Source organism: Drosophila ananassae, chromosome 3R (assembly GCF_017639315.1).
Source record: "Drosophila ananassae strain 14024-0371.13 chromosome 3R, ASM1763931v2, whole genome shotgun sequence".
NCBI classification, from domain to species: domain Eukaryota; kingdom Metazoa; phylum Arthropoda; class Insecta; order Diptera; family Drosophilidae; genus Drosophila; species Drosophila ananassae.
In genome coordinates, this window is record NC_057930.1 from 23,886,410 (window position 1) to 23,907,944 (window position 21,535).

General features: G+C 44.6%; 1 protein-coding gene across 1 annotated transcript in view; it reads left to right on the forward strand.

Moving 5' to 3' along the window:
- The first annotated feature begins 588 nt into the window (after positions 1-588).
- The window catches only part of LOC6497542 (roundabout homolog 2), a 40,112-nt gene continuing 19,165 nt past the window's right edge, over positions 589-21,535 (forward strand). The window contains exon 1 of the mRNA XM_001961827.4: positions 589-1,179. Within this exon, the coding sequence (XP_001961863.3) occupies positions 933-1,179 (247 nt within the window). The 5' untranslated portion in view covers positions 589-932. The remainder of the gene's footprint in view (positions 1,180-21,535) is intronic.

Consider the following 21,535-nt stretch of genomic DNA (forward strand, 5'->3'; position numbering starts at 1 on the left):
CCATTGCCGTCGTTCCCGAATGTTACTAAGGCTGATGGAGCCTAGGCCAAGTGGAACGGCCATCAATGGAACAAAACAAACCCAGACTATAGGATGCAGTTGTAAACAACATAAATACCAGAGTATATAGACTTTATTGGTACCTATTACTTCTAAAGATTGTGTTTTAGACAGTTACTAGCCTTAGAGTTCTTCAAAGAGCTAAAACAAAAACCATTGCCTACTTTTGAGAGTAGCTTAGAAACCTTTCATAGACCTTATGTTAGTTTAAAATAGTTTATTTAATATGATACTAAGTAAATATCCTATTATTCTCAAGTTTGTTTAAGAAAGAGATACGTTCCACAGCATGCAACAAGCGGAACGCTATGAAAACGAGAAGCGTTCTTCGTGCTCCAAAAGATACTTCGTGCGTGGGCCGCCTCGGCTGCCACTCCTCTCGCCGCCCTCTCTCTCTTTACCCCAAAAACAAACTAAAAGATACGAAACAATCCGAAGATACTTCAGTGGAACATGTTGGTGGAACGTGTGGAATCAACAGGTTCGGCTCTCGCCGCCCGAACTGGCCCGAATGTATCTGTATCTCGGGCTCGGGTCGCCGTTCGGATGTATCTCAGCCTGCAGTGCCAGTTCTGGGCTGGCCCGGCTTCTGTCGTCATTTGTTCGTCGAGCGGTTCGCATGTACTTCGCTTACGTCCGTTCGCGATCCGTTCCGTCGGTTTTCGGGCGCGTGTTTCCGGCTAACGGTCAACGGGACTGTGGGCGCCACAATGGATTCAGATTGTTGAGATTCAGATACAGTGGAATAAACGATATCTAGCGGATTATTCAGTGTGTGTCACCCGAAATGAGTGCAAATCTATTTTAAATGGTGTGCAATTAAAAGGAAAACAAAGCAAAAAGTAGAAAAGTCTATACGAATACTTGACAAAATGCATTTGGGAAAGATGCGTGGCATGCCGCGGCGTCGGTTGCAGCCGCCTCAGCATTTATCTAACGAAGCGAAAAGCGAAATTAAATTTAAAAATACCGTACGACGACACAGAAACAATCAAAATGTCAGCTCCCCAGGGCTAAAAATATTCAAAGTCGATCGGAGGAGCCTCCTGCCTGTGACTTTCCCACTGCTGTTGCTCCTCGCGGGATTAAATGGATTAACTCAAGTTGATGCGCTCAAGGGTAAGTGTCAACAGATGCCCAGGCATCTGCAAGTCAAAGTTGCAGTTGCACTTCCATATACAATACCATTTGAAGGGCAATATGACAAACAGTTTCCTCCCAAAAAGCCAAAGCAAATCCTTTGTGGCTGCATATGACTCTCCGCTTACCGCTCCTCCATATTCCTCCGCGATGCACTCCCCATTTATTTATTAGCGTCATTTGTTTCCATTTACGTTTTTTTCCCGTCTCCATCTTTTTGGCTATTTTTGGTTGCAACACACCAGCAACAGCAGCAGCGGCAACAACACTGTGAAATTAAGGCACTGCGGTTTATTTATGCCTGCAACGTTCGCTAATGGATTTTAAGGCCGCTTTATAGACAACGCGAAATATACCCTGCTCATAGGCCCATTATTCATGTTTCTATCTATATTTTCCGTTGTTGTTGGCCCGTTGTTGTCGGCGATGGGGCATTATCGGAAGATATAGAATGGACTTGGGAATCGTTAGAATAAATCCAAAGATTTCATCGAGTTCGCTGCGGTTCAGGAAGGTTAGGTTATTCTAGGAGATCCAGTTTGGTAGTTCCATTCCAGAAAAAATATAAACAGTATTAGAGAACAAAATGGATCTTATTCTTTATCTGCACGCTAGTCCCTTAAAAAAATCATTAATTATTCTTAACCCAGTGAACCCATTTGGAAAAACTAAACACTCTGAATTTCCTCCGAACTAAACTCAGATCGAATTACACACCCAGGCCTAAACGGAAAAAAATGCATTTGTAGAAGAGGCCCTGATGAGGGTTAGACCCGGAGAGAGATATGAAAAAATTGTATACCCTAAGGGAGGATCGTAGAAAAGATCATTCAGAAGAAACCGAACGTTAGATAAATGAGTTTGCAGTTTGAAAAAACGAAAGACTAATCAACCGGGCATAGTTTTCCCCAAAACCACCAACTTTACAACTGATTACAAGACAACCAAACAAAGAATGGAGCTTGTGGCTTTTGCGGTTTCCAGCTGGCAGTTCAAATAAAGAAAACTAAAGCAAAATGCTCTGAGGTTTGGAGGTTAAGCAGTGTTTGAAATTAAGCCCCTTTGCCGATTTCATGGCTCAACAAATCCGCCGATAAAACATATATCTAAATGAGCTTAAGCCGTCACACCCCTTTTGGCGGGAGTGCACTGAGAATGTTGTAATCTAACGCTTATTAAACGCTTTTTAATGCCAAACCGACGACCCATACCACCGATATCTCTGCCTGGACACACGCAATTCGGATTTTTGAATTCGGATTTGGGATTTCAGTAAACATTTAGCACGCAACCTCCGGCAACAGAGAGGCTGGTAGAGTAGTAGTATCTTTTGGGCGAGTATCTCTATCTGAGCTGGTCTCCCTGCATCTCAACCCATCCCATGTGATGTGGCAAGTGTTGCACGCGACGCTTTGCGACGACGCTCGTTTGATATAATAAATTGTATAAAATTATCTGCACTGGCACACGACAGGCTTTTGCTTCAGAAAGTGGAGAAGGTGGTGGTGTGGTGTGTGGTGGGTGGTGGGTACTGTGTGTGTGACCAGCACTGACGGGCGGTGGTGGGTCAATCGCAGTCGGCTTGAGAATCTGCAGGGGTCATAAAAATTATCGCCCTCGACAAAGTTTCAGGGTTGACACACCAACTGGTTAAGACCTCCTAATGCCACTCTGGGGAGCGTTTTTCCAGCTAACCGGATTCACTGCACTTTTGGCAAGTGACTCCGGGGGTAGCGTTTCTCTCCTTCCTTCCTTTTTTTCTGTAGTTTTTTGTTACCTAGTTTAGGTTTGGGGGATTTCGCCTTTGTCTTGGCAATTTGTGCTAACATTTTTGCCTTTGCCTCATGCCCCATGCCTCCTGCCTCTTGCCCCTTGGCTTGGCCAATTTTCTCATGTGCATTATGCGAAAATTGGGCTAAGTAGCGGTCTCTGGCTTACTTTCCATTCTGCAGCCAAGGCGAAAGAAATGGAGTCAAGTGCTATGGCAGCTCCATTTCAAAGGCTCGTAGCTCCATAGCCCCGTAGTATGTTATTTGTTCAATCACATGATTGCCCTACCAATCGCCTGGCACTCAACAAGATCTCCCATTTGCTCCCAGCTGCAGGCTGGATAATGAGGGGGCTGATCGATATGTTTGGCATAGAGTTTGGGGCAGGAATGTGATTGAAAGTCGGCCCGATGTGGGTGGAAGTGTTGCCCTTTGGCTGGGGAAAGGCATCGGATATGGAGTTGTGATTTTTGATTCCATAAGTGCTTCATAGCTGGGAGATATGAACTATCTCCCTCCACTTGGGACTTGGGAAAGTATCTTCCTACTAATTGCAACCAGTGCCCATGCTTGTGGTTCTGGCTCCGGCTATTTGCCAACTAAACAATAATTAATTATTTAAAACAACATCCCAGAACAGCAATAGCAATTGCAATTGCAACAACGGCAAGTCAAGAGGCTGAAAGGCGGCCCAATCGACTCGGACATGGTCAACATGGACGTGGTCTGAGCCAAGTTTTGCCTACGCAAAGATTTTTGCTATTTCTTGCTTCCTGGAGATCTGGGGACCCAGCCTGACAGCCACAACAGCCACCATAGCATCTGTATCTGTGCGATATAGCCGTGGGTTTTTATGCACATTTTGTTGCCGTTGCTTTGGCTGTGATATTAAAAATAAAGGAAAATTAAGCCTGGCAGCCGCGTAAAATGCAAACTTGCATCCGAAATGTTGCAGTTATGCCAGTTGGCGTTTAAAGCTGTTGTTACTGTTACCATTACTGTTGCAACAATTTTTTTCTTTTTACCTTTTTTTTGGCCTGGGCTGGCAACATTTTTGCATGCAATGCGCCTGGAAAATGGTTATTTCTTTTTTGGAGAAGGCGTTACTGGATTTTTCCGAAAAAGTTTGCTCGCCGCCCGTTTATATTCGTTCGTGGTGGCTAGCTTCGAGCAAATCTCGGCGTTTGGTGAGAAAAAGGTTTGCAAATTGCATTGGAAATGCTATGTGTGAGGCTGGGGGCGGGGAATTGGGAGAAAGGAGCCACAGGAGGTGGTCGATGGGGTGTTGCAACATACAATTCTGGCGAGGTCAATCAACATGGAAATTTGATTCACAAGTTATGGGAAAAGCCCTCGAAGGTGTTTCAAGTTTTTTGTTATAGAAAATTGGTTTGGTTACAGGGTACAGGGGTATTCCTTCAGATCCTTAGACTCTGACTAATCCCTGGAAGCTCTGTTTACCGTTAACTTAACTAGTTTAGGTGGAAAACCAACAAGTCTCGCTGCTAATATGTATTTAATTACACAAATCTTAAATTTCCGGCTGCCCCAAAAGAGGTTTGTCTTTGTCTTTGTCATTTATCCTCGAGCAAGTCGTCGGCAGGGATTTGCATATTTGCACTTGATGATGTTGAAGTTGAGCCGAGCTGCTGCTGCTGCAAGTTGCAAGTTGCCAGTTACTGCTGCTGCTGCTGCTGTGGCAGACATAGCCCAAAGCCATCGCCATTTGGGTTTTGGTTTGGGTTTCAGCTGCCTACGCGCAGCGCGAAAATTATGAAAAATTTTCAAAGAATCGCCTTGAGTCATCGTTTTCAGTCAGTTGCAGCCACAACGTTGGCGTTGCATTTTTCTCTCTATCTCGCCAGCTTGGGTCTCTGTGGTTTTTTTCCATTTTGTGGCATAAGTGGGGAGGCGAAAAAGTTTATAATTTGTTAACAAGCCCAAAGAGATCGGCGCCGCTGAGTCCCGGCAATTATGACAAGTTGACAAACGGCTTAATCTCAATCGGGTACTTGCTGTGCGATCCTCGAATCAGGAATCGAGCATCGGGAATCAGGAAAGATGCGCGGCATTTAAATCAATAAAGCAGCAGCGAGTGGGGACTCGATCGTTGGATCGTTGATCGTCGGACGTTTATCGCATTCGGGATATCTAATATCGGACGGATACTGAGCCATGGGACTGGGACTTGGACTGGGACAGGGGACTGGGACTGAGCTCCAAGACTTGGAGTGCGACACATGCAAATTGGCCAATGTTGCTAAACAAGTTTCGCGGTTGTTGCTGTTGTGGCTTGTACTCACCTGCGTACGACGACGACAACAACAAACATGCAAAAATTGGATTGCTGACTCTGCGTGCAAATAAGGCAGCAACACCAACAACAGCAACAACAACTAAAACAACAACATGTTGTTGGCTATAAAAAGGCGCTGCCGTTGCAGACAATCAGCCATAAATCTAAATGACTGTCAACCCAGGCGAAACCTACAATGGAGTCTTGTTCTTGCAGCAGCAACATGTTGCCAACTGGCAGCCAGGCTAGCCTGGCCAGCCATGCCAGCCCCCCTTCATCCGCCACTCCATTCCGGGCCAAAACTCATTTGCTGGCATTGCCGACCGGCTGATAAGACACTAAAATATGCTAAAAAGCTAAAATAAACTTGATATTGATATTGCAGTGGCATGGCCAGAGCCATAAAGCAAAAAAGCATTTAGTTAGGGATCACAGAAGGAGTTCGGTGTCTGCGAGAGGAATGCCTCATACAATTTATGAATTCCATAACTTGGAGTTGATTACGATTTAATACAAAACTACCACTCCGTAAATGAGGCCATTAAATTGGATTAAACAATATCAAATGTTGAACAACTTCATTTCACTCCGCTTTGCATAAACCTCTCTAACAAATTACGCATAAATTTCCAACGACTTTTCTCAGGTAACCAAAGACCTGCCACTAAAGTTAAGCACTTTTAATTCAGGTATCGCCGTATCGAATTATTTTTATAATTCCTTTTTTTCTCCCCCCAACAAACCGAGAGAATAAAATACGAAATAAGTCGAGAGTGGGCCGAGCTTGGAACCTGCCCACGTCTGTCTGAGGAATTGGTAGCTTTTGCCATTCAACGAGTTTGTCATAAAATTAATTTGGTTTTTAGTTGGTCGGCTGCCTGGTAAGATGATGAGGATGGTCCGCTAGCCAGCAAGCCACCAGCCAAGCAACCTGCTTTGTGGCTTACGATTTTTACTGGTTTTTCCTTGTTGGTTTTTCAGTCTTTTTCCAAGTCTTCTGTTTTTCTTTTTCCAAGCTAATTTATTGCACTTTTGCGACGACGGCAAATGGGGAAATGCGATATGCCAATCACTTGAGAGTGCGGCGACACTTTCTTCCCTCCCCAGCTCAGTTTCTCCTTTCCTCGAGGCATTTCTCTGCGTGTGTCTGCTCTCCGGGGCATGCATTTAAGATAAGGCCTCACTTGTCGCCTTTTCGTATTTCAACTTCAAGTCGAACCGATTCTTCTGCTTTGTTTTTTAGCATTATTTACATTTTGAAGACTCTCGAAAGACATCAAGCGGCCTGCATTCTCCGCTCTGGCCTGGCCAGAGTTGTCTCTTGGGATCGTTTCAAATTACAGAACTCCATGCCATCCGGGCGTTTTGGTTCGGAATTGTTTACAGTTTGGGAAATGCCGGAGAACTCGGTAAACATTGCAATCAGAATTTAGAACTGGGTTAGATGGCCCTGGGGCATGGGTGTGGAACAAATATTTAATTAGCTGACGCACCTTGTGGGAAGTGATTTTGGTGTGGTTTTGGATTTCTTCGAAATGAAGGCCTTTGGAGGAGGAACTCCCCATCTTAGCTAGAACTGGCGTAGTAATTAGTGACCCCTGAAAGGATCGTAGGAATTTTCGCTAGAAACAAAGTGGCAGAGAAAAAAAATTAATTAAAATTGCAGCGGCAATTAATCAACTAAAAGATAAAGAAAAAGAGAGACTGGAAAATAAAGAATTTGCATAGAAGGTTCGATCGGCGATCGCAAAGTGATCGCAAGATCGCCGGACAGCTGAGTGATCTTTCTTTATCTGAGATTGATGCGCATCGCGTGCAGAGATCCGCGGAGACTGTATCTCGATCTCTGGGCAGCCGCAGCATGATCATTAATAAACCGCTGTGAGCTGTCAATAGGCATCAACGTCCAGGGATCTGAGATCCGCGATTCGCGATCTCCAGACGGACGAGGCATAAAAAAAAAAGAAAACCAGAAAAGAATTAAAAGATCTTGGAGCTGCGAGCTGGAAGGGAAATCAACACGAGAGGATCTGATCGCCGGATTGACTGACAGTGTTTGGCACTCGAGTTGGCTGTGATTCGGTTCCTGTGACAATTGCCAATTGGCTGCTGGCCGCGAGTGTGTGATAACTTTATTTGATGGATCATGGAGCTCGGTGGAAATCGTTGCGGGAGCCTCATCTGCCGCGACTCTTGGGGCACAAATATTATTGTAAACATTCTCAGGCTCCGCGAAGTCATAATGATTGCCCGACGGGCAGACAGACACCCAAACATGTCGTTGTCTTATAAACAAAAATTCAATAATGCATAAATACGGCGGTTGCATCGAGCCATCAGGCTACAAAATGGTAAAAAAAAAAGGGAAAACAATTCACAAGAACATGGGAACAAAAGGTGGAAAGGAGCTGTGCTGAGCCTTTGGGGTTGCTGCCTCCTGCAACATAAAATAATGATGATGAAAATGTTGCACATGCCGGCGAGCCAGGATGAACCGGCTGACAATGATGAGGCATGATGACAGACCAACAAATCGAAGGCTTCCAAGGCCCAGGCTTCGGGCCAAAGTTGCCACTGTTGTTGGCCTGCCACTGCCACTGCTCCAACTCCTGCTCCTGCTCCTGGCATTCGACAGCAATCGTCATCGTTACCACAACACAGTGGAGCACATTGTAAAACATCCGCACAAAAGAGCAGCGCCCTGCAATTGCAACCAAGTGAGGATACTAAAAAACGATGTCAGGGCCATGATGATGGGCGCATTTGTGTTTGTGGAATGTGTGATAATCATGTTTATGCCAGGCGGAGAGATCGTGAAGAAAACTAATAGCACATTGCCCGCATTCTCATTTGTCTTGCCATCATAAAGTATCCTTCTTCAATTTAATATCATCCTTAATGGCAATCAAATTTTATCCCGAGGCTCAGGCAAATCCTACGCATCTCCCACTTTATCCTTGTCCCATTCACTTTTATTAACCAATCCTTTATCGTCCAACGCATAAACCTCATTGCAATGAATTCCCCCTTAACCGGCATCAATTTTCTGTCTGTCTGACTGCCGACCCCCCTTAACACACACACACACACACACACACAAAACACGCAAAAAAGCGAAAATCTGCCGTCGGGCAGAAATTAATTTTTCATAATTTTTTTGCGCCCCTTTTTGTTGTTACTGTTGCTGTTGTTATCGCAACTTGTCCGCTCGTCTGTGCCACTGCCCCCTGCCACTTGCCACTCCTCCTGACCCCCGATACCCGACTAGGTCGTGTTTTGTGAAAATATCCTGACTCCCCGGCCGGGTCAAGGTTGAGTGAGCTAAAGGGGGCAGTGTTTTTTGTGTTTATTAAAGTTGATTGTCAAATGCAGTCCTTAAGTGATTTTTATAGAGCTTTAATTGGGCGCAGAAGAGGGCCGTCGGCTCGCCCTGTTTGAAGCTGGCCCAAAGGGACCACGGAGACTGGCAAAAGGCATGCGGCTTAATTACTCACAGTGGCCAGAAGGCAGAAAATATCTTTCCATTCGAGTTTTTACGGGGAATTGCTGAGGGGAGTATCTCTCCTCAAGGTGCAAACTTGCGCGCGACATTTTGTGTTGCTGCTGCTGCTGTTGCTGCTGCTGATGTTGCTGCTGGGTGACTGTTGACAGCATGACGTGACAACATGCAATGCAAATCGTGTGACACGATGCCCCAAAGGGTTAATGTATAAATTAAATTTTGCACTCGCAAGGCCAGCTCCGCGTATCTACGTATCTCTATTAGCCCTGCCAGATACGTTTACAGACGCAGCTACAAGACGGGTCAAGACCAGGAATGCGTAGGGAGCCGAAAACAATACCATGAATTGCCAATAAAGAAGCTGCCTTAGCCGGGCTTAGCGAAATTTTCACGCTCTCCCACACACAGACCAAGACCGAGGAAAACCAAGAAGGAAATCCCGGACTTGGAAAAGCAATAAGTAACAGAAACAAAGACCAGACGTAAAAGTTGTATAATTTCGCATTGGCAGGTCTAATCCCACCAGGTAGAAACCCCCAGACCCACACACACTCTCACAAGTAATCCCCTCCAGAAAATGGGTGTGGGGCCGAAAAGTATTTATGATTATATATTTCTACTTGGTTGTGTTGCGGCCCGGTCCTCCTTCGCCAAACCCATCTGCTTTTGATGTTTTTCGTTTTGAACAAATTAAATTTGGTCGGGAAAAGTTTTGGCAATAAAATTTAACAATTCCCTGTTACAATTTTTATGATTATCTCTTTTTATTTTGTCGAGGGGGATGAGAGTCTCTCTCCAAGGACTAGATACAACAGTTTCCATTTGCGAGCGACCAATAAGTTGCCTAATTGTGGCGGGAAAATCTATTGCAATGCTCGCTAGCCTGGAAAATGGACGCCGCCTTAGCAAGGTCAAAGGCAATTCGAGCCGCTCTAAAGGAGTGGAAAATCTGTTTCGGTTTCTTTTTCAGTCTCACTCTGGGCTGGTGTGTTTTTCTTTTCCGACTGCGTAGGTAGAAGAAAATTCCGATGGTGCAGCATCATCTCGCAGCTCACAGCTCGAAGAAAAGAAAACCCAACCGAGCCAAGTCAAACAATGGAAAAACAAGAAACGCATTCCCGACATAAGAGACCGGCCAGCAAGTCATAAATTTTCCCGAAAAAAAATACGGGAAAACAATAAAAACGAAACCCAACAAAAGGAGAACACGAATCGAAACAGCATTGAAAAGCAAATAGACCGGGAACTACAAAATAAAAGAGCCCCGAAAGGTTCTGAATCGGAATCAGAAGAGTAGGTAGGTAGGCGGCCAGGCTCAGTCGCACCAGTCGATCCATAGATAACTCCAAACTGCACTCGTGGGCCGGCCAAGTATCTAAAGTATCTTAAGTAGGCTTCCACCGAGATGGGTAGGTAGAGGCCCAAACTATGCAGGTGTCATTTGGCCGCAGGGACAATCGGGGCACAGTGTTTGCTCGGAGATTGGCTCAAAAAGAAAGACCATATGCTGGTGAAAATTGGAAAGGAAACATTTCCCGCTGACAAGGTTTTATGATCCCTTTGTTTGGAATATTTCGGCAGGAAGACCTGCAATGACTGCCGAAACTCGGCCTGGGAAAATGGCGAAATAATTAAGAGGGTCAAATAATTCGCATATAAATGTAGAGCCTACGCTTGAACCTGGGGCTTAATGATCGACACGTACTTCCCTGTATCCAAGGCATAATTGCCAGATACATTTTGGATCTAAACGATCGCTAAACGAACGCATTCGACCAGCCCCGGACCGTATTAATCCGCGAGATAAGTCTGCTCTCCAAAGCTCCAGACTCCAAACTCCAAACTCTAGACTGCAGACTTCAGACTCCACTTAGCCAAAGCGATCATTCAAATTTCAGTCTTTAGCCAAATTACAGACTCTTTGGGATTTGGAATCGGAGCTGGGGCCTCTCCGTCCGTCCTGGTATCCGCATCTCTGCAATTTTGAGATACAAATTTGGCGCCCACACACAAGCACACAAATAGCCGAAAATGGCAGCTAATTGGAAGTAAATCGAGTTAAACTTTCTTTCGCCAAGCCAAAAAAAAATAACTTTAGAAAAAAAAAACAAATGCCGCGAATTGCACGCATGAGGCTCCAGGCATTTTGAGATACATGGTATCTTGTGTTGTGTATCTCATAGTTTGCATAGCTAATTAGCCAGCTTCAGCTTCAGCTACAGCTACAGCTAGAGCTCTGGAGCCGTGCTGTTGTGGTTGTCGGTGTCTGATCATTGATCAGCACTGAGAGCCCAGGCTAACGAACCAAATGTATCTCGTGGAACGTTCTCACATTAGTCACGCGTTTAACATATTTTCGTTTCGTTTCGAGGTCCGTTTTAAATTTAATATATTTCGTACCTGCGGAAAAGGGGGTCCAGGGAGCACCGCTAACGTATGCAAATATTTTAAGCCGCAAATCCAACGTGCGTAACCAGGGAGAGGTACACTGGGGGAAACTGGCGATTCCGGGCGGATTCTTTGGGGTTTCTGGATCGGACAGAGGAGCGATGCTTCGCTCAGTGCCCCAAGTGCAGCCGAGGAGCCCAGAAGCATCTGCATATGCTAAACACAGGGTCCAGCATTGTCTCCACCAGCTCCTGGCCCCTCGCCGCCCCGGTGAGCACTTTTCTTGTATCTGATTTGCGACAGTCAAGTCGAGTCGAGGTGCGCTATCTGCTGCCTTTTCTTCTGCCTCTCTGCCGCTGAATATGGTAAAGAAGCTTTGGTAAAATGCTAGCGAATTAGGAACGCGGAATGCGATCGATACGTGCAACAGGGAGCAGGCAGCAACATGTTGCACATGCCGCAATGTTGCTGCTGCCGCTGATGCACTGCGTTTACCTGTGGTCAACGCGATTCGTTTCCCATATTGCTAATGCGGGGAGTCGACTCCATAAAATCGTGCTCTCGGCCACGGGCAGCTGCCTTGGCATTGGCAACTTGCAACTTGCAACTCTTGGACTCTTGGACTCTTCTGCCATGCCAAATGGAGTCTCCCAATGGCAATTAAGGATCCCAAAACGTTCTTCTCTGTGTTCGAGTTGCTGCTCCTGCTGCCTCTGTTGCTGCTGCTGCTGCCTGTCTGTTGGGGCATGTCTTGTGTTGCTGTGTTGCCCCATTGTTGCTGCTCGCAATTCTTAACGGTAATTATGTTGTTCGTTTTGGCAGGCCGCATTTTGCGTAGCCCTCGATTGGATTGAAATTCCCTGCAGTCGCGAATCTTGTGTTAAATTGGATTAATTTGACAGTAAAATGCAAATGAGCCAAATGCCAAATGCGAAATGCGAAATTAAAGTTTCAAGCTGCCATCGCGGGCACACAGGAACTCGGACATGTTGCTGGCAACAAATTATGTTGCCTCTGCGGTGCCTTTTCCCTTCTCATCTCCTCAAAAGGCCATTTTTCTTACGGCTGCTACAGCCGCTCCAGTCGCTGGCTGCTTTTAAAATAATCAACATGTTTTTGGGGGCCGAGGAGGAGGCTGTTGGAGAGGCACATGTTGCTGCCGTGCAACAAGCAAAGTGCAGCAATAATTTTTAAATTGAATTTCTTGTTCGCCCGCCGCCAAAGTAAGGCAAAAGCAAAAGCAAACAAATCTGCCCAAAGAGCAGACAAGTTTTCATGCCCCTCCGAGAGACTAGTTGCCGGAGGGGCCAACTGCCAGAGCCTCGGTTGCAGTTGCAGTTGCTTTGCTCCTGCCCTTTGGCAACATGCATCACCAAAGTCGGCGTCGTTTTTCATATTTCCGAAGCACACACATGAGTCGCTGTTTTACTGCCAGCCTTTTTTATATTTTTTTGTAATTTTTAATTCCTTTTTTTTAGCGAGAGATTGCTTAATCGATTTGCCATGACTCGGGCGCCAGCAGCCACTGATAAATTGTCTTGCCATGTGTTTATTAATTATAGCGAAAATGGAATGTCAGAATGGGGAAAGGAGACGGAATTCAGGGGCTCTAAGAACTCTATCAGTGGCTCTTCCAGGTGGTCCGTGCTCAGCCAAAAAAAAAAAAAAACAAGCCAGGAAAACCAGACAAGACCAAACATTCGTTTGTTGTTGCTCATTTTGGTCATTTACAAATGGAAATTGCATTGATTTCATGTTGCTGCCGGGGGTTGGTGTACTGTATCTTTTTCCTCCTCGATAGACCCAGAGCCTTTCCATCGCTGATGATCCGTCGAGCATCCACTTTGATGATATATTGCCGCCCAAGTAACATTTTTTTCTCTCCCCCCACCTCACTTCTGGCCATATTTGATGGCCAGTTACAAGTTACATGACGTGGTTCTGTCCGCAGCTCTGTTGTTCATGTCTCCGGCTCCGAGGTTGCTGTTGTCTTTGCTGATGTTGCTACTTTGTGTTTAGAGTTGCAGTTGCGATGGCCACAATTTTTTGTTTGCATTTATTAGCATTTTGCCCTTTTCTTTTGCTTCATTGCTGTTCCTGTCGCTTGTCAGTTGGTGGTTGCTGCTGCTCCTGCTCCTGTGTGTGGCAACATTCTCAATTCAATTATATTTCATGTTCATGTTGCATCGATTTACATTATAATTTGTGTTTGTAGCGGAAGTCATTTGTGAGACTATCTAGGGGAAAAAACCCACAGACAAAAACTGGTCAAGTCTTAAGACTAACGTGAACCTCTTCGATATGTAATATAAATATAGAATCTCACCAATCCGAAATCATTTACGCTCAAGTCTTTATGACAGCCCACATCTTAATCAAGTCCCTATTCTTCCAGTGGAAATTGTATAGTTTTCTGTAACAAATCGTGTCGTATTTTCCCGATTAGTCAGGCCATTTTCCCCCCAGAACACTTCCCAGCCAATCTTAAAGTGTCGCTTTCATTAAGCGCATCGAATTTCCCGCTCCCGATGACAGCTGCTGAATGAAAATATCCCAAGGAAAGCTAGAAATATTTCAGCAAGTCAAATAAATATTTCATCTGTTTATTTAAAAAACTTTCTTTGACACCTTTGACTTTGGCATATGGCTGGCCAGTCAATCACCCAGCGCGCCCATCCATCAATCAATTAGAGCGATTGCTTTTTGGGGGAAAAACCAAGTTAAAGTGCATTAAAGTCCGGGTCCAGCTACGGCGGACTCTTAATGTTTATCGTAATAAGCAGGGCACACAGTTCCTGCCAAGACTAATGAGGGCCAAGGGCTGGGGGCGAACCGAACACCAAGAAGCAAGGGGCCTGGGAGACCTTCATGATCTAATGTTATGACAGCTCATCAAGTGTCAGGGCAGAATGGCGCGAACGGAGCAGGAGAAGGCATCTCTCCGGCTGCTCTCTAATGACATTTACTTTTAACGTTTATTAAATGTGTGTGCCAGAAGAAGCTTAAATCAGTTGGCCATGGCCAAAAAGGCACAGAGCTGGACATTAGTTGAGGATAATAAGGGTTCGTTTTAATGGGTTGTGCGCCCCAAAAACACAGCTCAAGGGTAAACGAGGGTAAGCTCGAGAGTGGTATAGTAGACTTTCGGATTTTTCATAAACTTGTAAGCTCCTGCATATTCTAGGCTTTCTAAAAGAGAATTAATTTAAGGAACACCATTTCTGTTTAATAGATCATGATGCCTAAACGATCTCCAGTCATAATTTGGACACCCCTCTAGATCGCCAACCGATCCTCCATTAAAGTATCTCATTTCTTTTAAGATGTATCCCAGTATCTCGACACTCTGGCTGCCCTCGGCTTGGCATCTCCTTCCGCTGCCGGCTTAATAATAGCAATTTGTATCATCATCAAGTCTGCTCTTTTGACTCCAATAATAATGCTTAGAATTTGTTGATTTGCTTCTGCTTATTTTGGGTTTTTTTCTTCGGCTTTTTTGTGGTGGAATGGTCGGGATGGAGTCCCTCTTGTTTTCTCTTTCAATGCGATTTCATGGCTCTTGATTAACGTTGTTTCGGTTTCGTTTAAGCTGCTGGTACTCGAGGTTTCTCGGACAATGGACCAGTGCCAAAAAGCCTATTAGCTTTTTGATTTCCTCTTTGTCGTCGTCGGAGTCGGCAGCCCGAGGGGCTCCGTCGGAGGTTCACTGAACGTTTCTTGTACGCCTTATAATTATGCGCTTTTGGCAATTAAACGACAGTTGCCCCGCCCTCCTCCAGACTCTTGACATTTTTTGCCGGCCTCAAAACTGGCTCCAAATATGGCTAGTGTCATAATTCTTGTCAAAAGCCAACCCCCAAGCGACCGAGCTCCGCAGACGACGACAGAAAGAGCGGCGAGTGAAAAAAGCTGCATAAACATTGCTGATTGAAATCAACTTTGGCATGAAATCAATCATCGCAAGAGACGGCAACCCTTCATTCTTCTCCTCCTATATAAAATATATTTTTTTTTTTTGGTTCAAGTATCGCCGTTGTCCTGCCTTTGCTTATCCGTTTCGGAAATCTTGCCCAGGGCCGATGAGGCTGTATAGCTTTTGGTTTCATCGCTTAATGGATACCCTAAACAAAGGGTATATTCGATAACACGACTATTAACAGCATCTGTGTGATTAATAAATTCAATCAGTTTTGACTCGAAAACATTACGCAATTAGCTCTGAAAAGTGCTTACTTATCCTTGAGATCTCTGAGCTGGAAATCAGAGTGCACAGCCCATTAGGGCATTTCTTTTCGACTTGATTGTATTTATGTTTCCTGGCTCTTTTTATAAGAATTCTTTCCCCTTGGTCAGTGTTGGGTTTCGCGCTTCGAGTGGCCCCGGATTTGTGACTCGTCCGGCCGCAGGACATGCAACATGTGACATTGAGAGCCGGAGCCCGCTCTGATCCGAGCTGGCCCTATATATTTATGATCATAGTCGAGGGCACTTTGTGCTGCTGCCGTTTTTCAGCTCATTTATTCATATTTACATTTAACATGCGTTTTTCTCTAACGAAGTCAGCGTAAATCGATATTCAATAAACGACATCTGTGAGCATTTTTTCTCGGTCTCGGTCTCTGTTCGGTCTCTGTTTTTGTTGCCCCAAGTCGACCCTTACCCTGCTCGATAATGATCTCTTTGTTGGGCTGGAAGGCAGGATAGGAAATCGAGGAGGAATGAGAGGCAGGCAGCTGGCTGGATAGCTGGCTGGATGGCTGGCTGGATGTCCAGGGCCAGGGGTTAGAGATGCATATCTGTCAGGGATGTCAAAACGACAAAACATAATTTATGCTGCACATGCGACAGTCCGTCCCATAAACGAGGTTTATGTGCAATTGTTTATGGCTCTGGTTTGAGTCTGGTTTTTACTTTCGAAGGCTACTGTTTCTCATACTCGTCCTACGAACATATCTCGAAAGATTTCCCCGAAATCTGGCCCCGAAAATTCAGGGCTACCTCATTTTCCATTCACCACATGATTCACTAATAAATTTTATATTTTTCTCTTTTTCATTCCAGGTAAGCAAAATGCCAAAAACTATTCAAAAATGATCAAATCGTTGGGATCTGGCGCTGGAGACTGAATTCCAAAACTTTCCGAGGCGTACTCTCCGAGATATGTGGAGCATTTTCATTTTTATATTTTTTGGAAACTGTGTCGCAGTCATAAATCAGACAAGCCATTGACACATTTCCGAGAGAGCTTTAAAGCATTTTTGTTGTCCGGATTGTATTTTTAACAGTTCCAACATCTATCAAAAATAATTAATAGAAAACTTGTCGAAATGTCAATGGGCATGACAAATGCAATTAATTTGGAGCCACAAGAAAAATAGACAAATTATGAACTCTGGGGCTTTACATCATCGAAATTAATTTTATTCTGGTTTCGAGTTCGGTTTTTGGTTTTTGTGCAAACTGTGAAATTGTTCAAATCGGCTTATGAAATAAGCAAATTAAAATCTAAATAAAATACAATTAAGAGATTAGGCCGAATGATTAATTGGATTTGAGTTCAAGTTTTTTTTTCCATTATTTAGTTGTCACAATACATACTCTACTTATGCTACGGGTTGGGTATATTAGTTTCCAAACTGAACTTTTGACAGGTGATAATGACAGACTTGATGGGATTATTTTTCTGTTTGATCGAGGGTGGAATGATTCGGCAGTATTTTGGGGTTATTTTCGAGGGATATTTCTGTGTTGTTCCAAAAATGAGGGAGTGCATATCGAAGAAATCTAAAAATTATAAAACAGATGTCTACATTTTAGGATCTAATATACTTGGCAGATATCTCTATACTGTAGAGTAACTTGAACTCCATCTCAATCTCCATCTTCTCACCTTCATTATGCAGAGTCTTCATCGTTTATCATATTTATCACTTCATCTTTTGACAAATGATCTCGCATTATGATGCAGATTTCGGATTAGCATAGCTCTTAGCCGACTTCATAAAAAGCTAGTAAAGCATGGGAATAGTGTGGCATAAATGGAATATTTTGGGCTACGCCATAAACCAGATACAGGCTATCTTGGCCCGATGCAGTTTCTCAATAAAGCACTCAGACCCTTTTGCATAAATGGAGCCAAAAAGGCTGGGGAGATGGAAAACAAAGATATAAACTATAAAAGAGTTGATAAAAAAAGCTGTGTAAAAAATATGACATTGATAGCCCCCGTTTCCCAGGCACATGTGTCCCTTTTTTTTGCGTGCACCTCTCTCTTATATTTATGATTGGGGGGCCTGGACTGGGGACCTGGACCCTTAAAAGGATTTCAGTGTTTTTCATTTATGAAATTATTGATAAGAGCCGAGGCAAGCTGGCGACGTTTTTGTGGCGGATTCTTTTCAGCTTGAATGCATATTTCTGCTGATAAGCGAGTGAGAGAAGAGGAGCAACTTGAGTCCCAAATTCCCTTTGGCGGAAAGTGGTTTTCCCTCCGACTCCTCCCAGTCCCCCTCCATACACACACACATGGGACTTGAATGTCGAATTTAATTAACAGCGCAAAAGTCGCACAAAAATGGAGCAGAGCCAAAGGAAACAAAAACAAGAACCCCTTTTCTAGACAATGGAAAAGTTGTTGGATAATGGCTGAGGGGGCGGCATCGTGGTCTGGGTCTGGGTACGGGGTGGTCTGGGAATTTCGTACCCTGTGGCGCCAAATTAACAATATGCGTACAATGTGCGAAAAAAAATCGCAGAGCCAAGACCAGAGCCAGAGCATTTTCCGTGGCACCTTCGGGCGATTTGGCTCATTAGCGGCTCTGCCAGACTGGGGACGAGCTGGCGTGCTCTGGCATAAATTTGACATTGAAAATGCTAAAGGAAAATGCTCCCCAGACTAGACGAATGGATCGAAAAGCCACAGTGGCTTGGGGCCTGCTAAAAAATACTTTCCAGTAGGCTTTGCGACGGGAACACTTGATTTCCAACCCAGTGTGCCCTCTTCGAGTTTTACTCAGCAGGGAAGACGCCTGCGGTTTCAGTTTCCATGTCCTGCCTAATCAAATCCTTAGCCCAACGGGACTGACTCGAGACCCGGAGGGGTCGTCGCCAAGGGTTCTTGAGGGTTCGCCGTCTGGGTCCAGGAATGGGCCATATGTTTCTATTCTATTAATATGCGTGTATATCCCAAACAACATTTTGAATAATTTATTTGATTTTTTGATTTCTTTTGCATTTTTTTTGCTCTCCCTGTAATAATAAAAACAATAAAAGTCAAAGTCATCGAAAGGAGAAGAATTCTGGGGAGGGAGTGGAAGGAGTGGAAATGAAATCGTATGAGTTTCCCGGAGCTTGTTGAAAATCCTGACATTATGGACCATAATCCCTGTTGGTTTATTGCGGTTTTTATTGCTGCCCTCGGGTATGTTTTCGGGAAAATATTTTGGCTTCCATCCTCCTGGCTGTCGGTACTGGCTTTCTTTGGCCTCTTACCCTCCACTTCCTTGGCCTTCCTATGTGCATATTACATAAATGTGATAATGATTTATGCTGCCAGATCCTGTCCGCTTGCAAGGCGGCGCCCCGTCTCTGTCTCACGGCCCACATCCGCCGTGTTTGTAGGTAAATACCAGCATTTAAATAATTGGCAACCAGGCAGCTTCCGCTTCGGGATGTTGTTGTTCTTAGGGTCTTTGTATCTCCTCTCCGGGCTTCCCACCCAATCGTCTCAGCAAACAAACAAGAAAAGTGAGCAGGAGGCGAGACTCTTCCGAGTCTCAGAAGATTCAGGACAAACCCAAGGCGCGCAAATACAAAAGTAAACAAATAAAAAACAATACTTGGGGAGTATTGTGCAACAATGTCTGATGAGAACAATAAGGCGACGACTTGGAAATTCTCTTCCGTGTTGTATTAATTTAAACTTTAAATATTCAACTTCAGACTGCAAACGAACCAATATGTTCCAAGTCGTCTTAAGCCTTTGGCAAACACTTTTAGAAATCGGATTCAACACCTCCTGATTTTTCACTTTCCCGTCGCCACTCGGGTGGTAAATTATAAGCGCCTTCTATGGCAAAAAAAAAAAAAAGAAACTCAGCAAACCCCAATCTACAATACACACTGAGAACACCCCAGAAGGAGACATGCAAACACCCACTCTCAGTATTTCCATTTATTTGTTCAGGAGCTTAAGTGGCAAAAGTTGTGCAAAAGGCTTACGAACTCCTCAAGCTTTTAGACGGACCACGCCCCCTCCAGTTGGCTGGGGCTGTCGGCCGAGTTGCATGCCCATTAAAAATTAAACATTTCAGCATAAATAAATAAATGGTAGCAGAAAGTTAGCAGAAACAGCAACAACATCTCAACCTCCATCAGCTGGCGGCAAATCAAAAACTTTGCTCTTGTTTTTTGCGCGTGTTGTAGTTGCTATTGCCGGAGAAGTCGCGTTGCACTAAAAGCTTATAAATTATTGTTGAGTTTTGTTGTTGAGCCAGTGCAACAATGGCGGCAAAGGACGAAGGAGGCAGGCGGCAGGACACAGGAGTCAGAAGGCAACAACAGTCACGAATAAAAGGGAACAACGAACCAAAATCAAAATGGCACTAGAACAGGACAAGCTCGAGCTCTGTTAATTTTTTAACAGACCCTTCTCTCGCCTGACGTCACAGTTCACATCAAGGACTTTCCAACCTGTCGCTTTCCCCCATTTTTTATTTTCCTATTTTCTGTTGGTGGTGGAGGCGGAAAAGTCAGGCCCCAACACAAAAATGGAAGCAGCACACACACACGAGCTGCCACAGTTTGACATTTTTTGTGATTTGTGATGCCTCGGAGCAGAGTAGCAACTTTTACTTTCTAACGAGGAATAAATAGAAAATTTTTGGAAGCATTTAAGTGGGATTAAGCAAATTGGATAATGGATTTTTAAGCAACCGGGTGGATAGCACTTTTCCGACCATATGCATATTTATGAAGAAGCCAAAACTAATAATGCGAGAGCCATAAACGCGTCCATTTACAAGTAAACTCCAACAAATTCGGAGGACAATAAACATGCTCCATAATGTGCAGCATGGAGGAGGCAGATCTTCAATTACCCAAACACATGTAGCATACATGATGGCTTTCCAGCAGGCTGCCTCCGACAGCCGCACCTGCCACCCACCACCCCCCTAAATTGCGGCCATTCGTTGTTTGATTACAAGTCTGTCTTGTGGGTGCGATAACATGGGACGAGTTGGGGCCGGGGCGGGGAGAGGGATTACAGGTGGCATGGCCAACTATCCGAGCTATTTGCATATGCATTTTGAGCAGCTGCTCGGCTACACGTTTAATGTTGCCGTCAGTTGGGAAAGTTGTGATTTTTGTTGTCACCGTGTGTGCTCGTCTGCTGTTGACATGCTAATAGTGATGCATATTGGCATAAGATGCTCGAGAGGCCCATGGAGAGATTCGGAGTCCCTCTTAGCACCTACTGTCCCAAAGTCAAACAACAGGGCAACAGCAAATTAGCAGAAATGCAACATCAGATACTAGATATATAAGGGGGGCATCTACATTAAAGACTTTGGCGAAAACTTCCCCTATCATTCAACCTACTTAAGGCTTTGGGGAAGGGAGACCTAGCTCCCGGGCTACACAGTTTCTTTTGTGCTTATGTTGGACAAACAGACAAAAGCGGCAGCAAACAAAAACAAAACCCAAACAACAAAAACACCAACTAAGATAACAGACAGCAGCCCAGCGATTTCTTAACAGCAACTACGAAATGCATTTCCTGTTATTGTTGTTCCTGTTGTTGCCCGCAAAACTCAACCCAACACGTTAGTGGCGCATTATGAGTTCTCCCTTCTGCTCCTTCACCTTCCCCAGGAGCAGCGCCCCCACATATGTGGGGAGTACGTATACGCGTTGTTTGCTTAGGTGCATGCTTGCATGATTTCATCGCCGGCAGCACTCTTCGGGTGCCTCCGCTCCCGTGCTGCTGTTTATTTACTTAAAACTTCTTTTACATTTCTCTCTGCTGCTCTTTGCTTACCGGGCATGCATGCATAAATTTCCAAGCCCAGCCCGGCCCAGTCCAGCCCATTCTCTGCCCCCCAGTCGCCCAAAACTGAAACAAATGAAGAGCACACACACGCACTGGCACACACTTGCTTCCATATTTGCCAAATGAGCGTAATTAAGTGCCGAATAGAAATGGCGGAAGTGCTGCTTGGGTCTGTAGGTGTGTGGGTGTGCTGCTAATCCGGAAAATGTATCAAATATTTAGAGAAACAAATAATTTAGTAATTGTCGGATAGAGAATGAAACTAAAAATCTTTTAAGGTATTTCGCTAAAGAATCGGATGGAAATTGAAAATGATATGGACATGGTTT